We start from the raw sequence: 23,076 nt of genomic DNA on the forward strand, positions 1-23,076 counted from the left end.
GGCTTTTTGCTCTTTTTTTTTTACTTTTCTTTGTCAGGGAAATAGTGTTTGGTTGTCATTCACAGTTATTGTTGAGGATATGTGTTTACAAACATATCTTGAAAATTAAATAGGAAAATTCATATTTCTTCAAGCATCAAACAAAAAGCTGATGCTGTATCGGAACACAGCTGAACAATTTGGATGCCAAAAGACTACATTTAACAGATCTGTATCTCTTTATTTATTTAATCTGAAAAAAAATCTGTGTTGATATCAGGCAGTAATTAATCTGTCAGTTTGTGCAGTAGATGCAAAGATCTTTGTCCGATCAAAACATCTGCGCAACAGAGGAACATATTTTTGATGTAATTAATGATTTGTTTCTGTTTCACACTGTTGCCAATGAAATCATGAACAAAGCATGTTTTGTTCAGCTATTAAGATGGCTCAGTTTTGACAGACCAGCATTAATCAACTTCTCCACTCTTCCGCCTATTCCAAGCTAATCTCATTTAGTCATTTGCAGCTGATGTTCTTTCCACTATCAACGATTTATAATGAAGAATCGTCTCTGCTTCTCAATCTAATCATGAAGCAACGCCCCAGATATAAATAGAAAAATAACAGATTTACTTTGATACATTTTTATTTTCTGTCAAAGTCCTGTCAGAACTTTCACCTGCTTGTAAGGTCGAAGTGCCTTTTTATGATAAGCATATTGTTACATGCAGCCACAAAGCAAACAAACAAGCACCCAATTGGCTTACTTATTAATTTTGTCATGTGACACTTTTCAAAACACAATGTTACAAAGGGCTTTATAACCAACTCAAATCAAACATCAAAACCAACCGACAGTAACACTACATGTTCTGCTGCATAACACAGCAGGTATGAGCTCCAGTAAGGAAGTAGGGACAAAGTTTAACAAAGCGCAGCACACAGAGAGAATAATGTTAGGCCTTTTTCCAGGTGAGCGAGACTCATGTGATATGGCCATTTGAATTATACTATGGCTGTAGTTACAATTAAAGGTTAGAGTGCCGACAAATGTTGCACAATTGCTTTCTAACTGTATTCTCAATTGCATGATGCATTTAAGAGTGATGACAGTGATATCTAGAATTTCAGCTTATGTCTAGACAACTGTTATTAAAAAAAAATAGTTGATTTTTAGTTTCCTTTAACACAAATAATAAAGAACATTTTATCACTTGTTTTTATTGTACAAATTAGTAGATATAATGTGGAGAGAGAATGGAAAACAAGTCGGAATCCAGTACATTTAAGAAAACTATTTGTATTTGTATTTGCTATATCTCTGTTGTTTTAGTGTTTCTGTTGCATGTGACATCTGGTCTGAATATGCAGAGAGGAAATATGATTGGGTGGAGCCTGAATTCAGGGTGGGTGTCTTCCACATTGTTGTTGTTTTCCACCCTCATGATAATCCCATGTTGGGCAGAAGAGCTGTTGCAGCCCGAAGATTTACCTCCTTATTACATCCAGGTAAGATTTGTTTTTATCCATTTAGCTTATGTGCAGAAATGTGAATATTTACCTTAAAGTTGCTTACAATCACTATACTTAGTTTACAGTTTTATGTCTGAAGGAAGTTATTCAAAAAGAGAACACATCACATCTACTATCTCTCTGTAACTTTAAATAGTTTATTTGGTTGGTTATTACACTGTTAGTGGAACATTTAATTAGTATAACTGTATGTGGCAAATTTGACTTCAGCACATATTGTTGTCTTATGAGTAGCCATGCCTCAGATCTGGTTGTTTCCAAGTGATTATTGCACATTTTGATGACAAAAACGGTTCAGATGTGAGAATGTTAGTGTTAAATTAATTACTTTTGAATCCAAATCTGAAGCAGTAACTTTGATATTTTCCTTGCCTTTTGCTAATAACCAATATGTGTGTTCAATACAGTCACACAGTTAAAAATTCACATTCTGTTTTGGGTTAAAAAATACAAACTTTTAAATGTACTTTTAAAGACTGGCTGACTTTCGTCATCTACAGAGAAATGAATAAAAAACCACCATGTAAAATGTTAGTATTAAAGGAGTAAAAAATATCTTCATCTAAGTATGCATTCTCTAAATATTAAGATTACACTGGATTGTGAATATCCTTAATTTCACATTTACATTTTTTAGATAAAGTGCAAGGGCAAATGGGTTTTTAGATTTTACACATTACAACTAAAACTCTAAAAAGTTATTTTGCTAAAGGAGAGATAACGTGCCATTTCCCTGGTAGATTCAAGCATTATATATATATATATAATGCTTGAATCTACAAGCATCTAATGTCTGCAAATCCAACATTTATACTGTTTGTTTGTTTTTGTGAATACTTTGAATAAATAGTCACACACTTAGATATAGTTAAAGCGTATAGACTATATATATAGATATTATTGCATGATAAAAATAGACTGCAGGAGAGTTGACTGGCTTTTCAACTTCAAAGGGTCAATTAGTTAAATCATCTTGTCTTTTTACCCATGTTTCCTCTCAGAGAAGTTTGATTCTTCGAGGTCTAAATCAAATTATCTAACTCTGTGGGTAACACTTAAGTGTAATTTGTTTATCTGACAAGGCTAATGTACTTATTTGCTCATGAACTGCAGCGCCTATTATGCAATAATCATTTCCTCTTTCCTTGCAGGGATTGATGACCACCTGCTAATAAACAGACAACCAGAACTTACATATTTAGTTCAGTACTGCAGAAGAAGGATATACATTGCAAATAAAAGCATTTAAACCATCAACAGGATTTTATTTTTAAGAAAGCAAAATGTCAAGCAGTGACTCAAAGAGACTTGATGTTTTCAACAGCATCCTGAATGGTTGCATTGGAGGCCTTTACTGTAATAATTCCCACCTGTTTTTTCACAACACGAGCCTCAACTTTGGGCTGGAGGGTTTTGATGATGATGGATCCCCCTGGGGACGGATAGTCATCTCTGTGGTTTACTTTGTTGTGGCTACAACAGGAGTTTTGGGGAACCTGCTTGTGATGTTCCTGCTGTACTCGACTCACACCATCACCACAGGCATCATCAACTTCTTTGTGTTCAACCTAGCTTTGGCTCAACTCCTCTTCTCCATGGTCTTGCCTTTTTGGGCCATAGACATTGCAATGGACTACAGCTGGCCCTTTGGCCTGGCCACATGCAAGGCTGTGTCCTTACTCACTGCACTCAGTGCCTTCGCGAGCTGTTTTTTCATCACAGCAATGAGTTTGACCCGGTACTGCTTTGTGGCTACTGCTCTGAGGCCCAGCGCCTCCCTGTGCAGTAGGTCTTGCACTTCTCGGGTGGCCACAGTTTTTATCTGGGCTGGAGCACTCATAGCAGCGATGCCCCGAGGTTTGTTTGCAGAAGTAAGAAGTGTGGGCAACGACACAACATGCCTGCTCCGGTTCCCTGATGGTACAGCCTGGCTTGGGATCAACCAGCTTCTGAGACTAGTGCTGGGATTTCTGCTGCCCTATGCCATTATCATCACTTCATACCTGCTCCTGCTGCGCTTCCTCTGTCGGCATAACCTGAAGGGAAGCAACTCTCGGCGAAAGGCTGATATTTCCAAGTCTGTGGCAGTGGTGGTGCTCTCATTCTGCGCCTGCTGGTTACCCTACAATCTCCTCACACTTTGGGGTGCCTTGATCCAGCTTGACATCATTGATATCAGCCCTTCATTCTACTTGGCTCAAACGTACTTTTTCCCCCTGGCCAACTGCTTGGCTTTCACCAGCAGCTGCCTTAACCCTGTCATCTACTGTCTGGTGAGGAAGGAGTACCGCGTGGCTCTCAATAACGTGCTGTTCAAGTTGAGCCTTGCTATCATGTCCAAGGTGCCCTATGGCATTAATTCTGAGGAGGGGTCGGATCAAACTGGGCAGCTGGCCATCCCTCTCAATAACATGTACAGTGAGACAATTGTGACCAACTCAAAGAGTTACGCCCCTCTGACGGCACTGCCAACAGCGGTGTCCACCATGTAAACACAATGAAACAATTATTCTCGCCTTTAGTTTAAAGTAACAAACATAGGGTGTTTTTCTTAAGGGTACTTAAGGTGCTTCAGAAGGACCTGTGTTTTCCTGTGAGGATGTATAGTACGTAAGTATAGGCTATATATATTTCTGGTTTGTTGTGATTAAGCTGCTTCATAAACTCACCGTAGCTCTTGTGGCTATTGTGTTCTACGGTGTTATCTGTCTGAAAATACCGTACCACTTGAGTCTTGTTTGGGGGAAATTGTTTAAACAAAAAATAATAATAATTCACTAGAAATGTGTTGTTAAATATGTCCGTTCTATTCATTTTCTCGTCCATCTTCTTCTCAGTGTTGTATTCAAAATAAACCTCATGTACAAATGTCTACCACTAGTTAATATTGCTGCACTGTATGTCTGGATTGTGCTTGTGTTGTCCAGGTTTGAACACATTTTGTTTCAATTATTCCAGTAGAAATTGTTAAATTCAATTAAAAGTTTCCAAACTTAACTTTTCATAACTAAAAGACAACAAGAATTATCCTTATTTTAACGGCAGTAAAGCTTCTATATTATACTGTATGTACAATTATTTCAAGCACATGGATTTCAATGCTGTTGTGGTAAAGTGTTTTGCAAGGGTAAAATAACACACTATCAGGCATTTAGTTGTAACAGATTAAATACTTAAAATGTCTAAATAAATGCTTAAATTGTTTTAAAATGTTGCAGTTTTATTTTGTACATAAAAGCTTATTGTATCACTCTACATTTTAATATATATAATCCAATATTATGGCAGCATCCTCAACTGCTGCTAATGCTGCCATTTGTGATCCACGTAGACCACAAGATGGTGGTGTTTCTCAACTTTAAAACTGAGAGAAGCTTACACTAACACATATTACCATGTTGGTCTGTCTTCCTGTCTGCCAGTACCTGCAATATCATTTTATGGCATACTATGCAGTGATGTATGTATGACTCTTTTCATTGCATACCGTGCTATTACTTTTGTATACTTTTTTTTTTATGTCATATCAAATATTATGGCGGCTGTGGCTCAGTGGACAGAGTGCTAGACTTCGAATCAGGGGTTGCAAGTTCGAGTCCCACTGCAGTCAGCATGTCGTTGTGTCCCTGGGCGAGACACTTCACCCCAAATTGTTCCTGTGGGGATTGTCCACAGTACTGTAAGTCGCTTTGGTTAAAAGCGTCTAACAAATGACATGTAATGTAATGTATTAAAAAGACAAATACATCTGATTGTCAGAGAGCTGTGACAGTTTACACACAAAAGTTGGTGACTTCATGCAACACTTAACTGACTTTTCTTGTATGACTTTTTTTTAAAACTTTATTTTGGCATTAAAAGTATTGTTTGTCCAAAAAACGTCATGGTATAGTAATTACAAAATATATAATAACAATATATTATGGCATAAAATGTCATATGTCATTAAAAGTTTGTGAATGTGACTTTTCCTCTCAGGCCCATTTCAATACTTTCTCTTTCTATCAGCTCACATTGTTACACTACTTTGGTGCTGCGTCTGTCAGGTCAGGAATGACCGCTTGTAGAAGCTTCTGGTTGCATGACTACGAGTGGCATCATTTCCTGTGAGACCAATCAAACACTGCCTAGCTTAATATGGCAATCAGTCATCAAACTTTTGAGAACCCGTATAGGACTATTTGCATACTCTAGTATTCTAGAGTTATTACAGATGATTGCGACCCTGATAAACAGTAATGTAACCATTCTTGCATTCAAGGGTGCTCAAAATGAAAGGTCTTTAGTTTCGGGATTTATTAGTTTATTTAAATCACTCGGAAAAATCACCTGAAATGAATACATTCCCTTTGTTCAAATAAATCATATCAATCAAATATACTTACACTAATAATAATTACAAGCGCAATCATACCTACATAACTACCATCATAAATAAAACTACCAACATTAAACATCCACCATACAACATCAGGGGGCTGGAGGGTATGGCTTATCCATGGGGCATGGCTTATTTATAAAGAAATGTCAAGTAAATGAAATTACATCCAGTAGGCCCAATTCAAGTCAGAAACCCCACCACCTGTATCTGTGACACAGTAGATCAATTTTGCAGAATAATAGCTGCCAAGAAAAATACTTTGTTATATTCCATAATGATATACATCCATTTTAGAAACATAAATATGTTAGCTGTTAAATACCCTTATTCAAAATATACAAGATCTCTCATTTGATTTATTAGGTCCTGCTTTAGCTGCAGCGGAGCGGCAGTTATTTCCTCTGGGTCAACAAAGGTTCATACATCCTCTAAAATCTCATGTGTAAACATAAAGCACTTCTTCGACAGTAACTTCAATTATATTCCTGTTTCATAACACTAGAGCATTTGTCGCATTTTTCATTTGGGCCAAGAAACCATCCTCGTGTTCCCTTTTTATGTAACAAATAACACAAGGGAAGGTGTAAAATCAACTATTTATATGGATGAGATGTGGGCCGGGAACAAAGCTAAATAAAAGCAGAATTGTTACCTCAGCACAGACCCCTTATTTCATGTTCTTTTTTTGAATTGTGTTTTGATGTAATGGTCACTTGTCAAAGATTGTGTCTCAATACTTTTGTACATTTGGCATTTTACATATCAAAAGTTCTTGTTGGCAATATTTGTTGTTCCTTGTAACACCTGAGAGTCAGACAAATACCAGGAGCATGATTAATCTCATCCTCTTTTTAGAAGGAAATGTGTATGAATGTAATGGTAACGGCACTTAAATACAATAGTAAACAGGACAAACTTTAGAAATGGCCCTGTGATGACAAACATTATACATAGTAAATCCTAAATAAATGAGCAACCAGCAAAGAAAACCTTTTCTGTTAGCACTGTCTCTTAAATTAACTACGGTTTATTAGCCACATGGAATAAAGCATCCTCTCAGATTGTGGTATAACGATTTCAGAGGTAGCACACTGTACCACTGCAGCTAACACAAAGATAAGAATACATGGGCATATTATAGATTTGTATGTGTTTATAAACATCTCTCAGATTATGATTGCAGCTTCTCATACAATGCAAACAGAAGTGCAGTATAACATTTCAACATACTGTATTGCAATGCAGGCCAAATAAATAAAATGCATTTTTTTTTTAAAGATTACTTAAAACTGCAACCCAGTATTGTTGAAAGCACCACTGCTAATTTGGTTACCCAAACATAGGCGAGATACGTTAATAATGTGTCTTATTATTCCACAGGACAAAAATGTGCTATGCTAGGAAATTATGTAGCTCTCATCCCATGAACGCAGTCACACCACAGCACTGTAGTTTCTGGATTGCAGCATTAAGAGTTTATAATATAATAATCTGTTTTTACCACAAGTTCAACATGCCTGAAGGCCTACCCTTGATTTGAATACATTTTACATATAAGAATAGATATACATTACTGGTAACCTAAACATATAACTTTGTATAATTTTCTATTTATCTTGAAAGAAAATGTATTTTTAAAGGCAAGAGGTTAAGATAAATTATATCAATCCATGAATGTATAATATAAATGATTCTGAACATACAGAGTAAACCAACACACTGCTTAGTAATTCATCACCTGACTACAAAAAAGGACATTTAATATACAAAGTGTACACGTTTTTTTTGTATTGGCATTGTTATTTTGGGCCCTGTGGCACAGACTGTAAGGCAGTCAAATCCTATGCACATATACTACATATCCCTGCGTGGAAACTCTTTATTGTTCTGCTGTTTTCACCGTCGCTTTTTGTTTTCATGTCATTACTCTCAGTACTTTCATGTTGTATAATGCAAAAGGCTGAATGCCACCCTCTTCTGAAAAAAACAGAAGAGTTAGCAGGCTGGATAAAAAAAGGTTGCCTTCCAATAAGAAAGCCATGTCAAAGTTTGTTTGTACATTCGAATAATATCTGACAACAAATCGACTTACTCGCCCTTGCATTTAAAAAGCACATGCAGAACTGTTGCACACCAATGCTTTAGAAACATTAAACACAACATATGAGTAATTCACTACTTGCTATAATATGATTTGTTTCCAGTTGCACGTAATGTTTATAATCATAGTAATTTAAAAAAAAAAAAGGATTTCTACAGCACTTTTCGAACCAATGTTACAAAGTGCTGTTCAACAAATCATGAAAGGGCTAAAAAGATAAATCGTGAAAATGGCAGAAATGAAGGCCATGATTTGATCTATTTTTCAGTTGATTTATTACTTTTGACGCTTGGTTAGTTTAAGGCTTTAGACCCTGTCTAAACCCTTTAGATACGGTCTCTCAGATGCAACGGTCCATGAGACAAACATTCATTATGAGCTGTCAACTAAAGAGGAGCCGTCAGTATCATCTATTAGATGTCTCTCATGCCATCACTTTCCTTAAAGACGATGTTAAACAGATGAAGTGTACTTTGTGTTCCCTAAAAGAAGGGGGGGGCACTCCAGGGATATAGTATTGCACTTCAATTAAAGATTATAAAAATAATGAAAGCAGCTGAGGCTGACCGATCCGGACCCCATTTAAAACGTAATTAACCTGCGATCTGAATCTGGATGTCCTATCTGAATAAAGGAAAACATGTGAACGCGAGGTTTGATTGCACATTATCGGATTGTTCACACCACAGCTTTAGGGTTGGGGCCCTGACGTGATTGGGTTGCTGCCAGCTGTAACTACATTCATACAATGTGACTATATTATCATGAACAAAATCGAAATAGGGCTGGGTATCGGTACTTATCACCTTTTAGGATCCCTGCATCTGATCCTGTTTTTGTAAAAAAAAATGGAGTATTTCACTGGCAGTTAAGCATGCTGAAATGCATAGGGAGTGATAATGAAATGAAAAACTGGGAATATAAATTACATTAAAAAAAAAACACATCAATCAATTTTGAATTTGAACTTTTTGAATCTTTCCATTCACATGATGTGTATCTAATGAAGTATAAAAAAGGTATCAAATTAAGTACTCTATTGGTATCAGTATCACTGTAACGGTACTCATTTATTAAATAATACCCAGCCCTATGCCGTAAGTGGCAAGTCTTCCATTTAGAAATAAAGGACGCCTGTCTATGGCATTGCATTGCATACAAAGTATAATGCAAAGGCCCTTGGATCATGGATTAAACATTTTCCTACATTTTCACATGGTCCATTGTCAGGTGTTTAATGGAGCACTTTGTATCATTGTTTTGAAATGTCATATATATATATTTTATTATTATGATTAATAGTATGAATACAAAGTGAACAGAACACATTATAATGCCAGATTATTTATGTAAATGTTTCAATGTTATAAAGTTGAATAGCTTCAAGAAATACCTTTTCTATACACAGAGTTCAGGCTTTACACTGTGTCCCGAGGGAAAATGTAACCAACAGCAGGTCTAGATTGTATTTAAAGCAGTTCATTGATTGTAAGTCTCGTTTGGCATCTATTGACATGGGATGGCTGTAATATGAAGGATGCAAAAAGGGTGTTAAATTCATAATGATAACCACCTTTGCAGCGGGAACATGTTACTAAATGATTTAATCAGATCAAATAGTAATATAGGTCTTTGTTGGGCCCTGTATCCAAGGAATATAGATGAAACTGGCGTCACCATTAGGGGATATTCTGCTTCTAAAAGCCTTTTCTACATTTTGTCTGCAGCCACTTAAGTGAGAAGTGAGTGTGCTGTTTGGAGCGGGGAAAATCATAAATCCATCTTCATTCCCAGATGTTTGCACAATTCTTCTCACTCTCCGGTTTAAATAAATAGACTCATTAGGTTCAGTATTGCCATTGGTGTGGCATTGGCTTATCTTTCGGTCAAAAATGTGCAGACGACTCACTGCACACGTTGGTCCTCTTGCTAAACTGATTGTCAAGTTCTGGTACAGGCAAAGTTTTAATATGTGCAAAGTTTTTTAAGAACGTTGTGAGATGAAGCCTCCAGTGGTCCTGCGGGATCTACTGCAGGGCTTCTCTTCATGGGTTTCTGTAGGATGTGTCTTCTTACACTTGAGTGACCATCATGAGCTCTGGTCACTTTGGTATTGACAGTCAGGATCCTGGATGGCCATAACCCTGGTTGATAGATTGAAGACAGATGAAGAAACAACTTATCTCCATTTACAGCTTTACAAAGACGCAGGTTTAAAGGAATAGTTCAACATTTTTAGAAGTGTATTTACTTGCCTGGAGTTAGATAAAAAGAGCACTCTCCAAAATGCTACTCATGTCTGTAAGATTCAATATGTAGCTTAGCCTAGCATAGCTACTAACAGGAAAACGGCTAGCTTATTTATTATTTGCTGTTCAAAGGCAACAAAATCTGTTTACCACCGCCTTTAAAGCTAATTATTAACACATTATAAGTTGTTTGTTTAAGCCATACCTAAACCGAAGTGTGATTTTTTTTTTCCATTTTAAAGGGTGTCGTGTTCTGGAGCATTTCTTGGCCTGGAGCAACCAGCAGAGTCTGGAGAAGTTACTGACCCTGAGCAAGAAATAGTCCAACAAATAACCCCCTTAAAAACAGAAAATTGTTGTTTTCCATGTTAGTACTTGCATCTTTGGTCAGAGCCAGGCTAGCTGTTTTCACTTGTTTCCGGTCTTAGTGCTAAGCTAACAGAGTTCTAGTTCAAGCTACATATTTAACATTCAGACATGAGAGTGGTGACACTCTTCTCATATTAAGCCAAGATTTCCCCAATTGAAATTTCCAATTTCCAACCTCCAGCTTTCATAGTGCACGACGCCACACTAACATGTTTCATGTACACAATGTTAAACTCACAGCAGAGCAGTCTGCTCAAATAACTGCAGAGAAGAAATCTTTCAGAGATTGTTTACCATAACCAGTTTTCTAATAACATTGGACACATGTCGTGTATTATTTGAATTAAATACAGGCAAACACACTTTAAATTGCCTTATATTTTATAGCTAACTATTTAAAATGTGCACTGTGTCTACATCAAACATCTCTTTCTTTATGAAATTGGGGTAGATGAAGTTTACAAGTAAGGGCTCGAGCTTTCAGAGGCATTTCTTTGTACATGTTGAAGTAGCATGATGAACAGGTTCGTGTCAAATTGTCTATAACGCAGAATAAGTCTTGGCAAGGAAGCATTCTCGACATATTTCCCAAAATGTTGATATATCCCTTTAAATCTGAATCCTCAGTTTTTGTCTATGGGAAAGAACTGTTTACATTCACACATTCATCCAGACTCTGCCACACTCTCTGAAGGAATAGCATTTCTCAACACTTGGAGTATGATGCCAAAAGCTTCTGATGAATTCGATTTTAAAGCTTTGACCCAAGTTTGAGGCAAAAAAACGTCTTTGCAAACCAAACCTGCTTTACAACACTCTAAATTGGGCTGCAATGTTTGGACCGCATTCTCTTCACACACTCTTTTTTGTTTGAAAAGTCACAAAAACTATTATCTCAGAGCAGTGAAGAAACTCTTCTATATTTGGTCTGAGTTTTAAAGAGGCAACTTCTATCTGCTTTTGAAATTGAGTCATGAATTAAGTGAATCAGTGACAGCTAAAGTTGTCATTTCAGTACACACACACACACACACACACACACACACACACACACACACACACACACACACACACACACACACACACACACACACACACACACACACACACACACACACACACACTTCACCTTCGTCACAATCCAATCCACATGGTGCATTCACGACGCTGAGCCCTGCAGAATTACTGTGACGCAGCTGGTGAGTCAAAGTCAAGGATTTCTAGTGATGAATGCTTCTGAATCATATTTTTGTAGTTGTGGAAAGATTATTGAGTTTCAGTGTTGAAGACTTGCTATTCCTTCCCAGAAATACATTAATCGCTGCACATAACTTTAAGCTGTATCCAGCTCTTGAATTTTAGCATCCTTATTTTTGCTCTCCGCTCAAGCATGTGCAGTGGACTGGTGAAATGGTATTTCAGATGCGACATAAACGTACTTCAGAGAGATGGGAACAGTTGAAGTGTATGACAGCTGCAAACTTTTCCCCTGCACTGGCTTTGGCAAATGCGCTGAATGTGATGTAAGAATGATGCAAGCTGTTTTAGGACATGACTGGCTTAGCGAATAGGGATGATAAAGATGTAGACACAGGCACAAACCTGGTCAGTGAGGATTCGAGGCTTAATATCAGGAATGGCACCCACTCTCAGCTCATCTTCCACAGCCATGAGTCTGACAACAGGGAAATAGACACAAGCATACCGGTTGACAATAAATAAATAAAGTTACGAAGCCGGTGTTCTTCAAATTTACTCTAAGATTACGTGGCCATATGATGATATTAAGGTCTTGACATCTTTCTGTGTGTGTTCAGCTATCCTCAGAGCTTCCTGATGCTGAATCTGAGCTGCCTTCAGGACACTTTGGGAAGTTCAAATTCAGCTGTTCAGATACACAACTTGAAATGGATGTGTGTAGGAAAGTTAAGTGTGCGCCTATCTGCTGTGTCTGTAATCAGAGGAAAAGTTTAATTCAACTCGAGGAGACTTTCAACCAAATGAGATGAGATGTGAGCTCTGTATACTCCAGTTATACAAAGATAAATTGAATGCAATGCACGAAGCATTTAATTGGGTCAGAAGTAGAAGTACACATGGCTGCAGTCAATAAAACCAATCTCTTAAAAAGGTATATGTTACCTGTAACATGTAATGGCATGAGCCTTAATGGTATGATTGTATAGGTACTATTGTTATTGCTATTGAACTAACCTTCAATGTCTAAATATTTTTAGATTTGCTTTTTAGATTTCTCTCTGAGAGTTGAATGATAACATCAATACGACTTTCATGTCTGTGCGTTAAAGGTACTAGGGTTTCCGACTACACAGTAGGCCTACTGGTACAATGGAGCATGTTGAGTGGGTCTTTAGGTCAGGAATGTATGCACATTTCTGGAAGAATCTGTAAAAGAAAAATGGAAAGTCTACTGCGTGTCTCCACCCACTACTGTTATGCGAATATTATTATTTAATTATTATTATACTGCATTCAAATTATGTATTTAAAACATTGACTTTATAAAATATGGACTATTGTGAATCTGAAAGAGGACGGCTCGTACAATGGGCATTTCAGCAGAGAACCCAACTTCGAAATCCTGGTCGTTAATCCCAAAATGGGCATCATTGGTGAAGGTGAAACAGGCCCATGTGAAGCAGCAGAGCAGACAGCTAGCTAATCAAAACGGGGGAGTTATATGAAAATTCACCCCCGCACAATTGTCAGAAAAAAAAACTGTTTGTTGTTAATGTTCTCGCTACATTTAGAAACTTTTGGAGCGAGCACTGCTAGCTTCTTTGATTGGAAATGAGTTGGTCTGGTTTTTAAGGTAGGAGCTTTTCCCCCCTGTTCCCAGTCTTTATGCTAAGCTATGCTAAGTCCTGACTCACGCACAGGCTTGAGAGCAGTATCTTCCAAGCAAGAAATAAATAAATCAAATAAATAAATCAAATAAGACCATACAAATTGGTAAATAACAATCATGCAAGTGGCATTTAACTGACAAAAACATGTACTACAATTATATTTCCTAAATAACTTACATTTCAGGACATATTGACGTTTGATATTTCTGTCTGCACTGACCACCGATAGATTTGTCACAGTATGTACAGCAGACTAAAACATTTCTTTAAATGGAGGCATTTCTACCAATAACCAGATTAATTAAGCCCTTCAGCACTTGTAACCTTTTTTTGCATACTGTATACATTCCCCTGATACATTTTGTTGTAGCATTCAAACTGCGCTTGTAAAGCTGCAATCAATAACTTGCTGCACTTTGAGTGACTTACTGAAAAGCTTGTTTTAATTCCCTTACTAAGTAGAAACGTGTGTGACAAATGTGTTGCAATAGAGAAACCTTAGTTGCATCATAGCCATACTTCTACCAGCTGTAGTTCAACCTGAACCCTTATCACCTGTTGATGATGCCTTTGATTTGAGAGTCCTTCTCCACTTGCTGCTGTTTTAGACGCCGCTCACTGTTGTCCAGGCGGTTCTGGTACTGCATTAGGATTTTGCTTGTCTGCTGTTCCTGCGACATGAGTCTCTGCTCATATTCTTCAAGCTTGCGATGAGACATCTTGAGACGCTCTTTCAGGGTAAAAATCTCTTCTTCATACTCTTTTGCCTAAAATGAAAACAAAAATGCACCTGTGTCACCACCTGTTTTCAGAAATATCCCTAAATGATGAGTAATTGTATCAATAAAGACACTGGTCTGTTGTGCAGCTTCCTTTATAAGCTTCAATGGGTAAGACTATACAAAGCTGCATTGAGACTACAGTCATCTTAAATGTGTGCATTCACACATTTAAATGCTGTGCAATAAGCACTGCAGATACATGTGTTTCTAAAAATAGGAAAGTTAGTGGGAGTTGTTTATCCCAGAAAACAGCCACCATTATGTAATTCATGAATGATTTTGTCATAGTTCTGATATTTACTAGTATAGGGCAGAACAGATTGACTGTCACCTATTAATAGAAAGAAAAGAGCTGGTAATAAATCAAATGCGCTGACCCTCTCTAGTCGGGACTCGTCCATGCTCTTGGAGTACTCTTTCAGCTGACCCTCACGGTCCGGCCGCAGGCTCTCAATGTCAGCAGAGAGATGGGGCATGTTGGACACCCAGGCCACTGTCCGTTCATTGAGGCCCGTGGTGGTCAAAGTCGACTGAGAACCCTGAAACAAAAAACAATAAAACGCTTTATTTCAGATCTTCATTTTAGTAATACATTAAAAACATGTCAATGTAATGGCAAGCTGTGTAATGCAAGAACCGCCAAGCTTTAATTTAGGAGACTGTAGTGAGATTGACCTGTTTATTGCCTGGTTTGAGCAGATGCGGCTGTGGCGCCTGCAATTGTGTCTGTTGAGACTTCTTGGTGTTTTTTGTGGGAGTGTCTGTTGACTCCTCTGCCGCTGCCTGCGGGCCCTGGTTCTCTTTGGCAGAGCTATTCTGGTAAGGGAGTCCGGGAGCAGGACTGTCAGTCAACGACTGCTGCGATTCCTGTTGCTGCTGTTCATGTTGCTGCTGCTGCTGCTGCTGCTGCTGCTGTTCATGTTGCTGCTGCTGCTGCTGCTGTTGCTGTTGTTGTTGTTGTTGTTGTTGTTTAAGTTGCTGCTGTTGTAGTTGCTGCTGTTGTAGTTGCTGCTGTTGTAGTTGCTGCTGTTGTAGTTGTTGCTGTTGAAGTTGCTGTTGAAGTTGCTGCTGAAGTTGCTGCTGTTGAAGTTGCTGCTGTTGATGTAGCTGCTGTTGATGCTCATTTTGCTGCTGATGTTGCTGCCGTGGATGGCGCAATTTTGGCCCACTGCCGGTGAAGTTGCCCTCCGAAGAGTCGAGGAGGAGGTTCCTGCTCTGCGGGCGAACTTTTGGAGGTGTGGCGGTGACTGGAATGTTGATTGACCGCTGTGACTTGAGGTGTTGTGGCGGAGCCATGGATGACTGGCGGACAGGGTGAACTGTGGTGGGTGGTGTGGCCAGGGAGGCGGGGGTGCCCGTCCCTGTGGGGGTCTGAGATGCGGCACCCATCATATGCTGCTGCTGGAGAGACTCCTGAGAGCAGAGAATGAGGAAAGAGACAAAAGAAAGGAGAATGAATCAAATGTGTACTGAAGTTCATTTTGTGTAGAGCATGAAAATATCCAACTTTACAGCGCCCAGGTGGTTAAATCCAAAAAGACACAAAGCCAAACAGCAGAACACATTGCCGCCCTTTTGTTTTGAACCACGGACAACAAGCACATTCACTGCAGACCTTTAACTGGCTATTCATCCTTCAAACAAAGAAATTATCTGAATCATTTAAAAGTACAAAAGATGTTTTACACTCAGCGACTTCAATGGGTGGACAAAAAGAACAGGTAGACCTTTCAGCTTTTGGTAAGAATGGTAAGTTAGATTATAAAACTGTTGAATATTGTACACAACATTTTACTGTGCTCAAGTACTTTACTCAACTACTTATCTTTCTGACGACTTTTTACTTTTACTTCTTACATTCTTAAAGGAATGGTATGCTCATGACACTCATTTTTTTTTAAATTATCATCCGATAAAACAGACCAGTCTCTGCCAGTCTCTCTCTCTCTTTTTTTTTTTAATCCGATGACATTATCAGTGATTTTAAACTGATTATATACCGAAATAACATCAACACTGTGGGCGCCGCCATTTCCCGGACGTGACGTAATCCATGCGTTTGGTTTTCGAAGACACGTTGATCTCCATGTTATTTACTGTAGTTTCTCTCTTCAAATATGCCTCACTGTATCGCGAAATATTGCCACAATTCTGATAGGAACAATCCACGGAATGCTCGGTTCCATCTGTTGCCAAAAGGTAAGCATAAGAAGTACATTCGGAGGCAGTGGCTAGCGAAATGTGGCCGGCCCGAACCGAGAGATTTACAGGCTCATGTATGCAGCGAACATTTCACATTTCCGGACGACTACTCTGAGAGTATGATCAAACATAACATGGGATTTAAAGAACAACTATTACTCAATGGAGATGCAGTACCATCGGTCTTTCTGGTGTCATCACCGACCAGGACACCAGTTCGGCCAGTTGACAAATCGCCCTCTGCAAGTGTGAAGCGACGGAGGAGCAGAAGTAGTGCTCGGAGTAAGAATAAGGTATGTTATAGCGCATTTCCATTGCAGCGGCTAGCCCCGTTTTAACGTCCAGGCCAGGACAGTTTTTGGTGGCCTTTCCATATAGGTAGTACCGGCTAGTGTGTATTTCCCCCCAGTTTTTCCGGCCCCATAAAATCGTGATTCTATGGCCAGGGACAACGAAGCTGAGTATGCTAAACTAGAGAGGGAATCGCTAGCAAGGGTGGTACTACATGCATACATATAGTATCTTATATCATCTTCCTATTATACACACATGCATTTCCAAACATTTGGACTACCTATTTGCAAATGTATTATATTTTCAATTTACACACGGCATCTATTGCACGTCTGTCCGTCCTGGGAGAGGGATCCCTCCTCTGTTGCTCTCCCTGAGGTTTCTCCCATGTTCCCTTTAAACTGTGGGTTTTCTTCGGAAGTTGTTCCTTGTACGATGTGAGGGTCTTAGGACAGAGGGTGTCGTATTGTCATACTGATATGTATGGCTGAATTCCCCCATCCAATCTCTTCACATTTGTCAAAACTTGTTCCTCTGCTGTCGAGTCCGAACTGAAATATTCCACCATGTTTCCGTGTGTTGACAAAGTGAACGCATGGATGACGTCACGACCATCACGTGACTACTGAAAATGGCAAACATGGCGGCGGCCAGACGGAATATACAGGTCTTGATAAAAAAGAGCTATAAAATCATTATTTACCGGGGAATATCGCTGATTTCTTCAGGGTATGGTTTAAACATAACGTTTCACTAAATACTGAAGTTTTGATTAATTATCTAATGAGTGGATCATTCCTTTAACACAAATAACTGTACTTTCTACTTCTTACATTTTCGAAACAGGCTCGTAACTTTAGTTTTAATCTGCGTTTGGTGGCGTGATCATTATTATTTAGTCATTGTGCATATTGATTTTAACACGATCCGTGTATCTGGTTTCATTTCCACTTCTATCATTCTGCACACACACAAACAGACACACACAGACACAAACAAATACACACACAAACACGATTATTTATTTGGGTTGTTCATTAATTGATCCCACAATTTTAAATAAAGTTCACCATATAACTCACTTCAATTCAGTTTTTTTAAAGCATTACTATAATAATTGTTGTGTTGTTTCCAAGGAAGAGGTAGTCACCCTAGAATCTACAATGTAGGCGTTTATATCCCCACTTTTTCTTTGCTTGTTCTAAATGGTTGTTGTTCAAGTGTTGACACATTCATTAGCTAACAATGACATAATTACAACTTGAAATAGAAGATCTTTAATGTTCTATTAATATAAAGTGAGGTTCAGTTACCAGTTAATCTATGAAACAGCTGGTAGTTATGGATACTTTTTACTTAAGTACATTTCGAAGCCCATACTTTTTTACTTTTACTTGAGTAAAGAAGTTTAGTCAGTACTCCTACTTTTACCAGAGTATTTTTAAACACGAGTATCTGTACTTCTACTTGAGTAAAGGATGTGTGTACTTTTGCCATCTCTGTTTGTGGTGAAAGGGCAAGATATAAAGGAAATACTACTAATAATTTAGTGGCAAATGGAAACATGTTAAGCCTTCAGTAAACACCATTGGAATTGGAGCAGACATCAGGTTTCCTGGGTTTGTTCCAGATACAGTATGTGTTGCACAAAAACTGAATGCTGATGTTTTTTTGTTATGATTCTGTGGACACAAACAGACCTGTCCCAGTGGACCTTAGAGGTCTGGACTGTCAGAAATGTGTCATCCCTCTAAATGATTTAGTGCTTAATGAACATACAGCAGAATGTATGAATACACATGTAGCTTGCTGTCTAGCAGAGTCAGGTAGAGATGGATAGACGGATAGATAATGCCCTGTTCTGACACGCCATCTGTATTAATAAAAAGGAGGCTTGTGATGTTTGTTCCATTAAGGCCCACGCAGCAGGACAGAAATAGCTTGAGACGACATGACTGTATCATGAAACTATGATTTTACACAGAGATGCTGTCGTAAACCAGTGTGATATAGATCAGCAGACACCGAGTTCATCATCAATGGTTAAAGAAGCTGCCTTAGATTAACCAAAAAGCTGTTCCAAAACCACAATTATCCTAACTAAACTTTATCAAACAAGGGACAGTTTAATTAAAGTTCATAATGTGGGCACTAATGTGTTTTAAAGAAAAACGTTGACAGTAATTGTACAAATTGTAAATGCATGATTGTACAAAAAAGCTCAACAAAAGTAAGTCAGTTTTTGCTAGCAAGGCTATACTCTCAAGAGTCGTATATGCAGTACACAGAGGGTTGAAGTATGTATAATATAATGATATGTGTAGTATCAACAATTATGACAGCTAGTTTTCCAGCCTGTTGAAACAAGGACACACAGCATGATTGGTGTCGAGCCAACACATCCTCACTCCCAGGTCGGCCTATGTTGACGTTAACATAGGTCGGTAGCAATGTGCAGAATACGACAGTTTAATGGTGGAGGTGTATACACACATATTGATAGATGTCTTGTGATGCACTGTTGAGGAACCTGTGACACAAGTTGTTCATCTCCGACCTTGTCAGGTATTGAATATTCAATAAATAAAGAACACAGAATTATTAAATATAAAACACAGAATTTGTGTGATTATACGAAATGATTTACAAATAATCACCACTGCATATTTACAACTGTTACACATGCTGAAGTAACGCAAATGTTTCCAACTTGGGATCAATAAAGTATATCTTATCTTAAGATGATCGATGGCTACTGCCATATTTGCTCAATGTGCCTCTGAACCTTGACAAGTGCATGTTTCAGGCTTATCAATGAACAACAGGAGGGGTCATAAACATAAGACCAGCTGTTAAATAAAGCTCTTCTTACCTTAGCCGTCATGTGGGTATATATTAATGCTGCCCATTATGGGCACAAGCAATTTTCACCCATTTATTAATTATATGTTTTAAATGTGAGTGTTCCTATCCCCTAAACCTCCAGGGATGTACACAGTTTAATACTGGCAACTTCTTATTATGGGAAATACGAAAACGTCTTTTAAAACTACAACTCCCAGTAGAGACGTGCCATAGATAGAGAACATGTTGCGAAACAGAATAGCCAGCATGTGTAGAGGGGGGGACGCGGTGGACCCGTTCAAATCCAGTTTTGGACAGTCTGCCGTGGTTCCATCCCAATTCAAGTGCTGTTCGACGCTCTGCACACTCTCCAATCACAGAGCTTGAGGACTATCACAGGGTTTGTCAAGCGAAGCGGAGAGAATACTTACTTCCGGGTGTAAAATTCTCTAAAGCAACTACTATGAGCTGCTCCGACCCTCGGTCCTGACGGACTCCAACTTGTGTTTATTAATCAAACAAATAAATAAACACAAGGATAATTGTGTGTTATTGTTGAGTAAATAACAGTGTGTGGTTTAGAAAAGAATACAAAATTAGAAGGAAAAAACGATGAAACAATACAGATTTCAGTTTTCTGAGCCCCTACTCTCCCCCTAACTGACGGCAACAAAAGTCCTACATTATTCAATTAAAATAAAGAAGTAAAAACAATAAGTGTGGCTTGATATTGAGTAAGAAAATGGTTGATAAACGCTGTCAGAATGGATCTGCGGGTAGCATTCGCTCGCGATCTCAAGTCTTCTAAAGCATACGTTTAGGGAGCTATAGAGGACTATGGACATCCCGGAAAGTTGAAAATGTACGCTAAGGGCCCCCCCTTGCGTTGGAAAAAGCCGACACAGGGGACTTGACATAACGTCAACATAGGCCGACCTGGGAGTGAGGATGTGTTGGTCGAGCACCCTGTGGAGCACCGGTTCAGACCAGTGAGAAATCCTGCTTCAGTTTGTTGTCTGCAGAATTACAAGCATCCATCAAAAGCATTGGATGAATCACTGTTAGATTTGCATATTGCACTGCTCTTGTGAGGGCATTTCCTGTTTTATTTTGTTCCTTAAACTCAAACTCGGGGGTGAAACAATGATTTTCATTATTGATTTATCTGCTCTCCATTTATGATTTTTTTTCTAGATTAATTGTTTGGTTATAAATGTCAGAAAAGAGTAAAAACATCCTCCAAGTTTTTTTTCAGTCCAATACCCAAAGAGCTTTGGTTTATTACGATAAAAGAAGTGAGTAAATCTACATATTGGAGAGGCTGAAAACAGCATTTTACCATATTGCATGAAAAATTACTGATGAATTGATCGTCCAAATATTTTTGGCTCATCGTTGCATCTTTATTGTGAATCAACTCTGAACACAGTACACATTCCTAGACAAGCAGGATCTAACTGCAAGAGTGAAACCATTAAGACATTTCTGTAGCTCAACCACGGTGTTAAAATCACACTACATATAAATGACAAGACATCAGGCAATTTGGCCTGAAATAGATCAAAACCAATCCAGGTATTTTTTAAGAAAAACTGAAAAAATGTTATCTTGGCTGCGACTGTCTTCGCTTCAATTCAGCAGTGATGATGAAAATACTGCGTTTGCATTGAAATGAAGAAATGCTTAAATGAAGAAAATAGTAGATCAAATGAGGGACATGAGCCAGAAGATCTACTAATAGATAATACTGTAGTAAAGGAAGTCCAACAAGTTTTGTGTTTTACTTTACAACCATTTAGTGTTGAAATATCATTAAAAATAAGGAGAATTCCAGTACTGCAATTTTGTTTTACCTTATTTCTACACTAAAAAATGTTTAAAGTTTTAAATGGCTACCTGTTTTGTCTTGAACAACAGCCTTTGTTACAGAATGCTGTAATATGAAGTTAGTGTAAACTATAAGATGCCAATCAACCAAGAACAAGGGGACCAGCCAGTATCAAAAAATAAACAAAACACATTCAAAAGATGAACAATAAGATCTGAATTATTTTTAAACATAAATAGAGGCAGTTTGAGATCCATGCAACAGAAACAGATTCAAGTGAACAACAGAAAGGAGAGAGCAAAGTGAGTTCATGGACAAACAGAAAGTTCTCCCCCTAGTGGCGCTCTGTTTAAACCACAAAACCATACTGGGTATTATTCAACCAAAGCTCAGTGCGAACATGGATACCAATGTCTTTCCTGATGTAGTGGTGTTTTATTCAGTATTAAGCAGAAAGACTTTCCGTTGTTACAGAGTTTGGTTTACAATCTATTCATTTGTCTGTTTGCCTTTAAAAGGAGGAGCTATGGAAGGTGTAACATTACACAGCTTTCAACAAAACCTTAAATTATAGATTCCTCCAGGAGAGATGTGTTGCATCTATACATATTACCAGTCAAGGTTTCTTTATGGGAATCACCAGTATGGATAAAAGGGTAAAGCTAGGTATGATATCAAATGAAATATTAATCAAATTCAAATATCTATGCAAAGTGAAAATATTGATACACATTGTCATCTTCAGCATCTTTATCTTAACTGGTTTTTACTAAAAGAAAAAGGTTGTTTTTTATTTAAATGTCAAATCATATTGTAGTTTATTTTGTACATTTGTAAATGTTACTGACATTGTGGGCATACAGTCTTGTCTCAATCATTGAATAGTAGCAGACATCTTGATAGCTGCAAATACTATCGTAATCATTATTATTACTTTTTATAATTATTGTACATTTTAGATATTTAAAAAATAAGTAAGTAGAGCTGACTCTTGCATATCATTACAGACTGTCTTTCTGTGATATTTGAAGTGTGGAGATAAGTGAGAGTTTCCTACCTGCACCTGCAGTGACAGCTGGTGCCAGGCGTAGTCGTTGCTCTGATTCTGCCGGGTGAAATCATCGCTGTAGCTGTGTGAGTGGACGATGCTGGGCTGCACCAGACTGCTCTGTGACCGCAGGGCGGACAAGTCCTCGCTGCGGGAGAAAGCACTGTTGCCAAAAGCCGGTGCATAGTCGTGGTGACCGTTCTCGGGCTCTGGGGCGAGGAGGAGGGGAGGGGGGTGAGGCTGAGGCTGAGCCGGGGGGTTCTGGGCGGCCAGATGGAATAGCGGGTTCTGGAAAGACAGGGGGAAGTGCATGGCCGCTGCTGCCTGCTGCTGCTGTTGGGAGATGGACTCGGTGGGCCCCCCTATGTGGCCCATCTGGCTCAGCCTCAGAGCGGAGCCCGCAGAGCCCGCCGGCAGGTGCCCCCCCATCCGGAGGGGACCGCAGAGGTTCCCGAAGCTGTGGCCCAGGCCGGCAATGGAGGCTTGAGAGGAGGTGAGCATGTCTCCCACAGAGTTGAGGTTGGAAATGCTGTTCATACGGGAGTCCTGGAGGTCCATCATGGACACGCTTTTATTTACACTGTGGATCTGAG

The 23,076-nt window shown here is 38.7% G+C and overlaps 2 protein-coding genes across 5 annotated transcripts in view; one reads left to right on the top strand and one right to left on the bottom strand.

Moving 5' to 3' along the window:
• The first annotated feature begins 1,426 nt into the window (after positions 1-1,426).
• LOC117455520 (relaxin-3 receptor 1-like) lies at positions 1,427-4,685 on the top strand. The gene is made up of 2 exons (XM_034095051.1): positions 1,427-1,491; positions 2,667-4,685. Exon 2 carries the CDS (start codon positions 2,799-2,801, stop codon positions 4,005-4,007), a length of 1,209 nt encoding a protein of 402 aa, XP_033950942.1. The 5' UTR covers positions 1,427-1,491; positions 2,667-2,798; the 3' UTR covers positions 4,008-4,685.
• A 1,125-nt stretch (positions 4,686-5,810) lies between these two features.
• Positions 5,811-23,076, bottom strand: part of LOC117455254 (ras/Rap GTPase-activating protein SynGAP-like) — a 52,101-nt gene continuing 34,835 nt past the window's right edge. For 3 of the 4 annotated variants that reach the window (XM_071204832.1, XM_071204830.1, XM_071204829.1), the window contains 6 exons: positions 22,493-23,071; positions 14,943-15,680; positions 14,645-14,806; positions 14,041-14,252; positions 12,218-12,290; positions 5,811-10,141 (listed from right to left, as the gene is read on the bottom strand). In XM_071204832.1, the coding sequence (XP_071060933.1) occupies positions 10,118-10,141; positions 12,218-12,290; positions 14,041-14,252; positions 14,645-14,806; positions 14,943-15,680; positions 22,493-23,071 (1,788 nt within the window). In that variant the 3' untranslated portion in view covers positions 5,811-10,117. The remainder of the gene's footprint in view (positions 10,142-12,217; positions 12,291-14,040; positions 14,253-14,644; positions 14,807-14,942; positions 15,681-22,492; positions 23,072-23,076) is intronic. The other variant, XM_071204831.1, reaches the window with a different exon arrangement.

This window comes from Pseudochaenichthys georgianus, chromosome 11, assembly GCF_902827115.2.
Source record: "Pseudochaenichthys georgianus chromosome 11, fPseGeo1.2, whole genome shotgun sequence".
NCBI classification, from domain to species: Eukaryota; Metazoa; Chordata; class Actinopteri; order Perciformes; family Channichthyidae; genus Pseudochaenichthys; species Pseudochaenichthys georgianus.

Coding starts and splice junctions, on each gene's coding strand:
- LOC117455520 (XM_034095051.1), top strand. CDS start 2,799: ATGTCAAGCAGTGACTCAAAGAGACTTGATGTTTTCAACAGCATCCTG.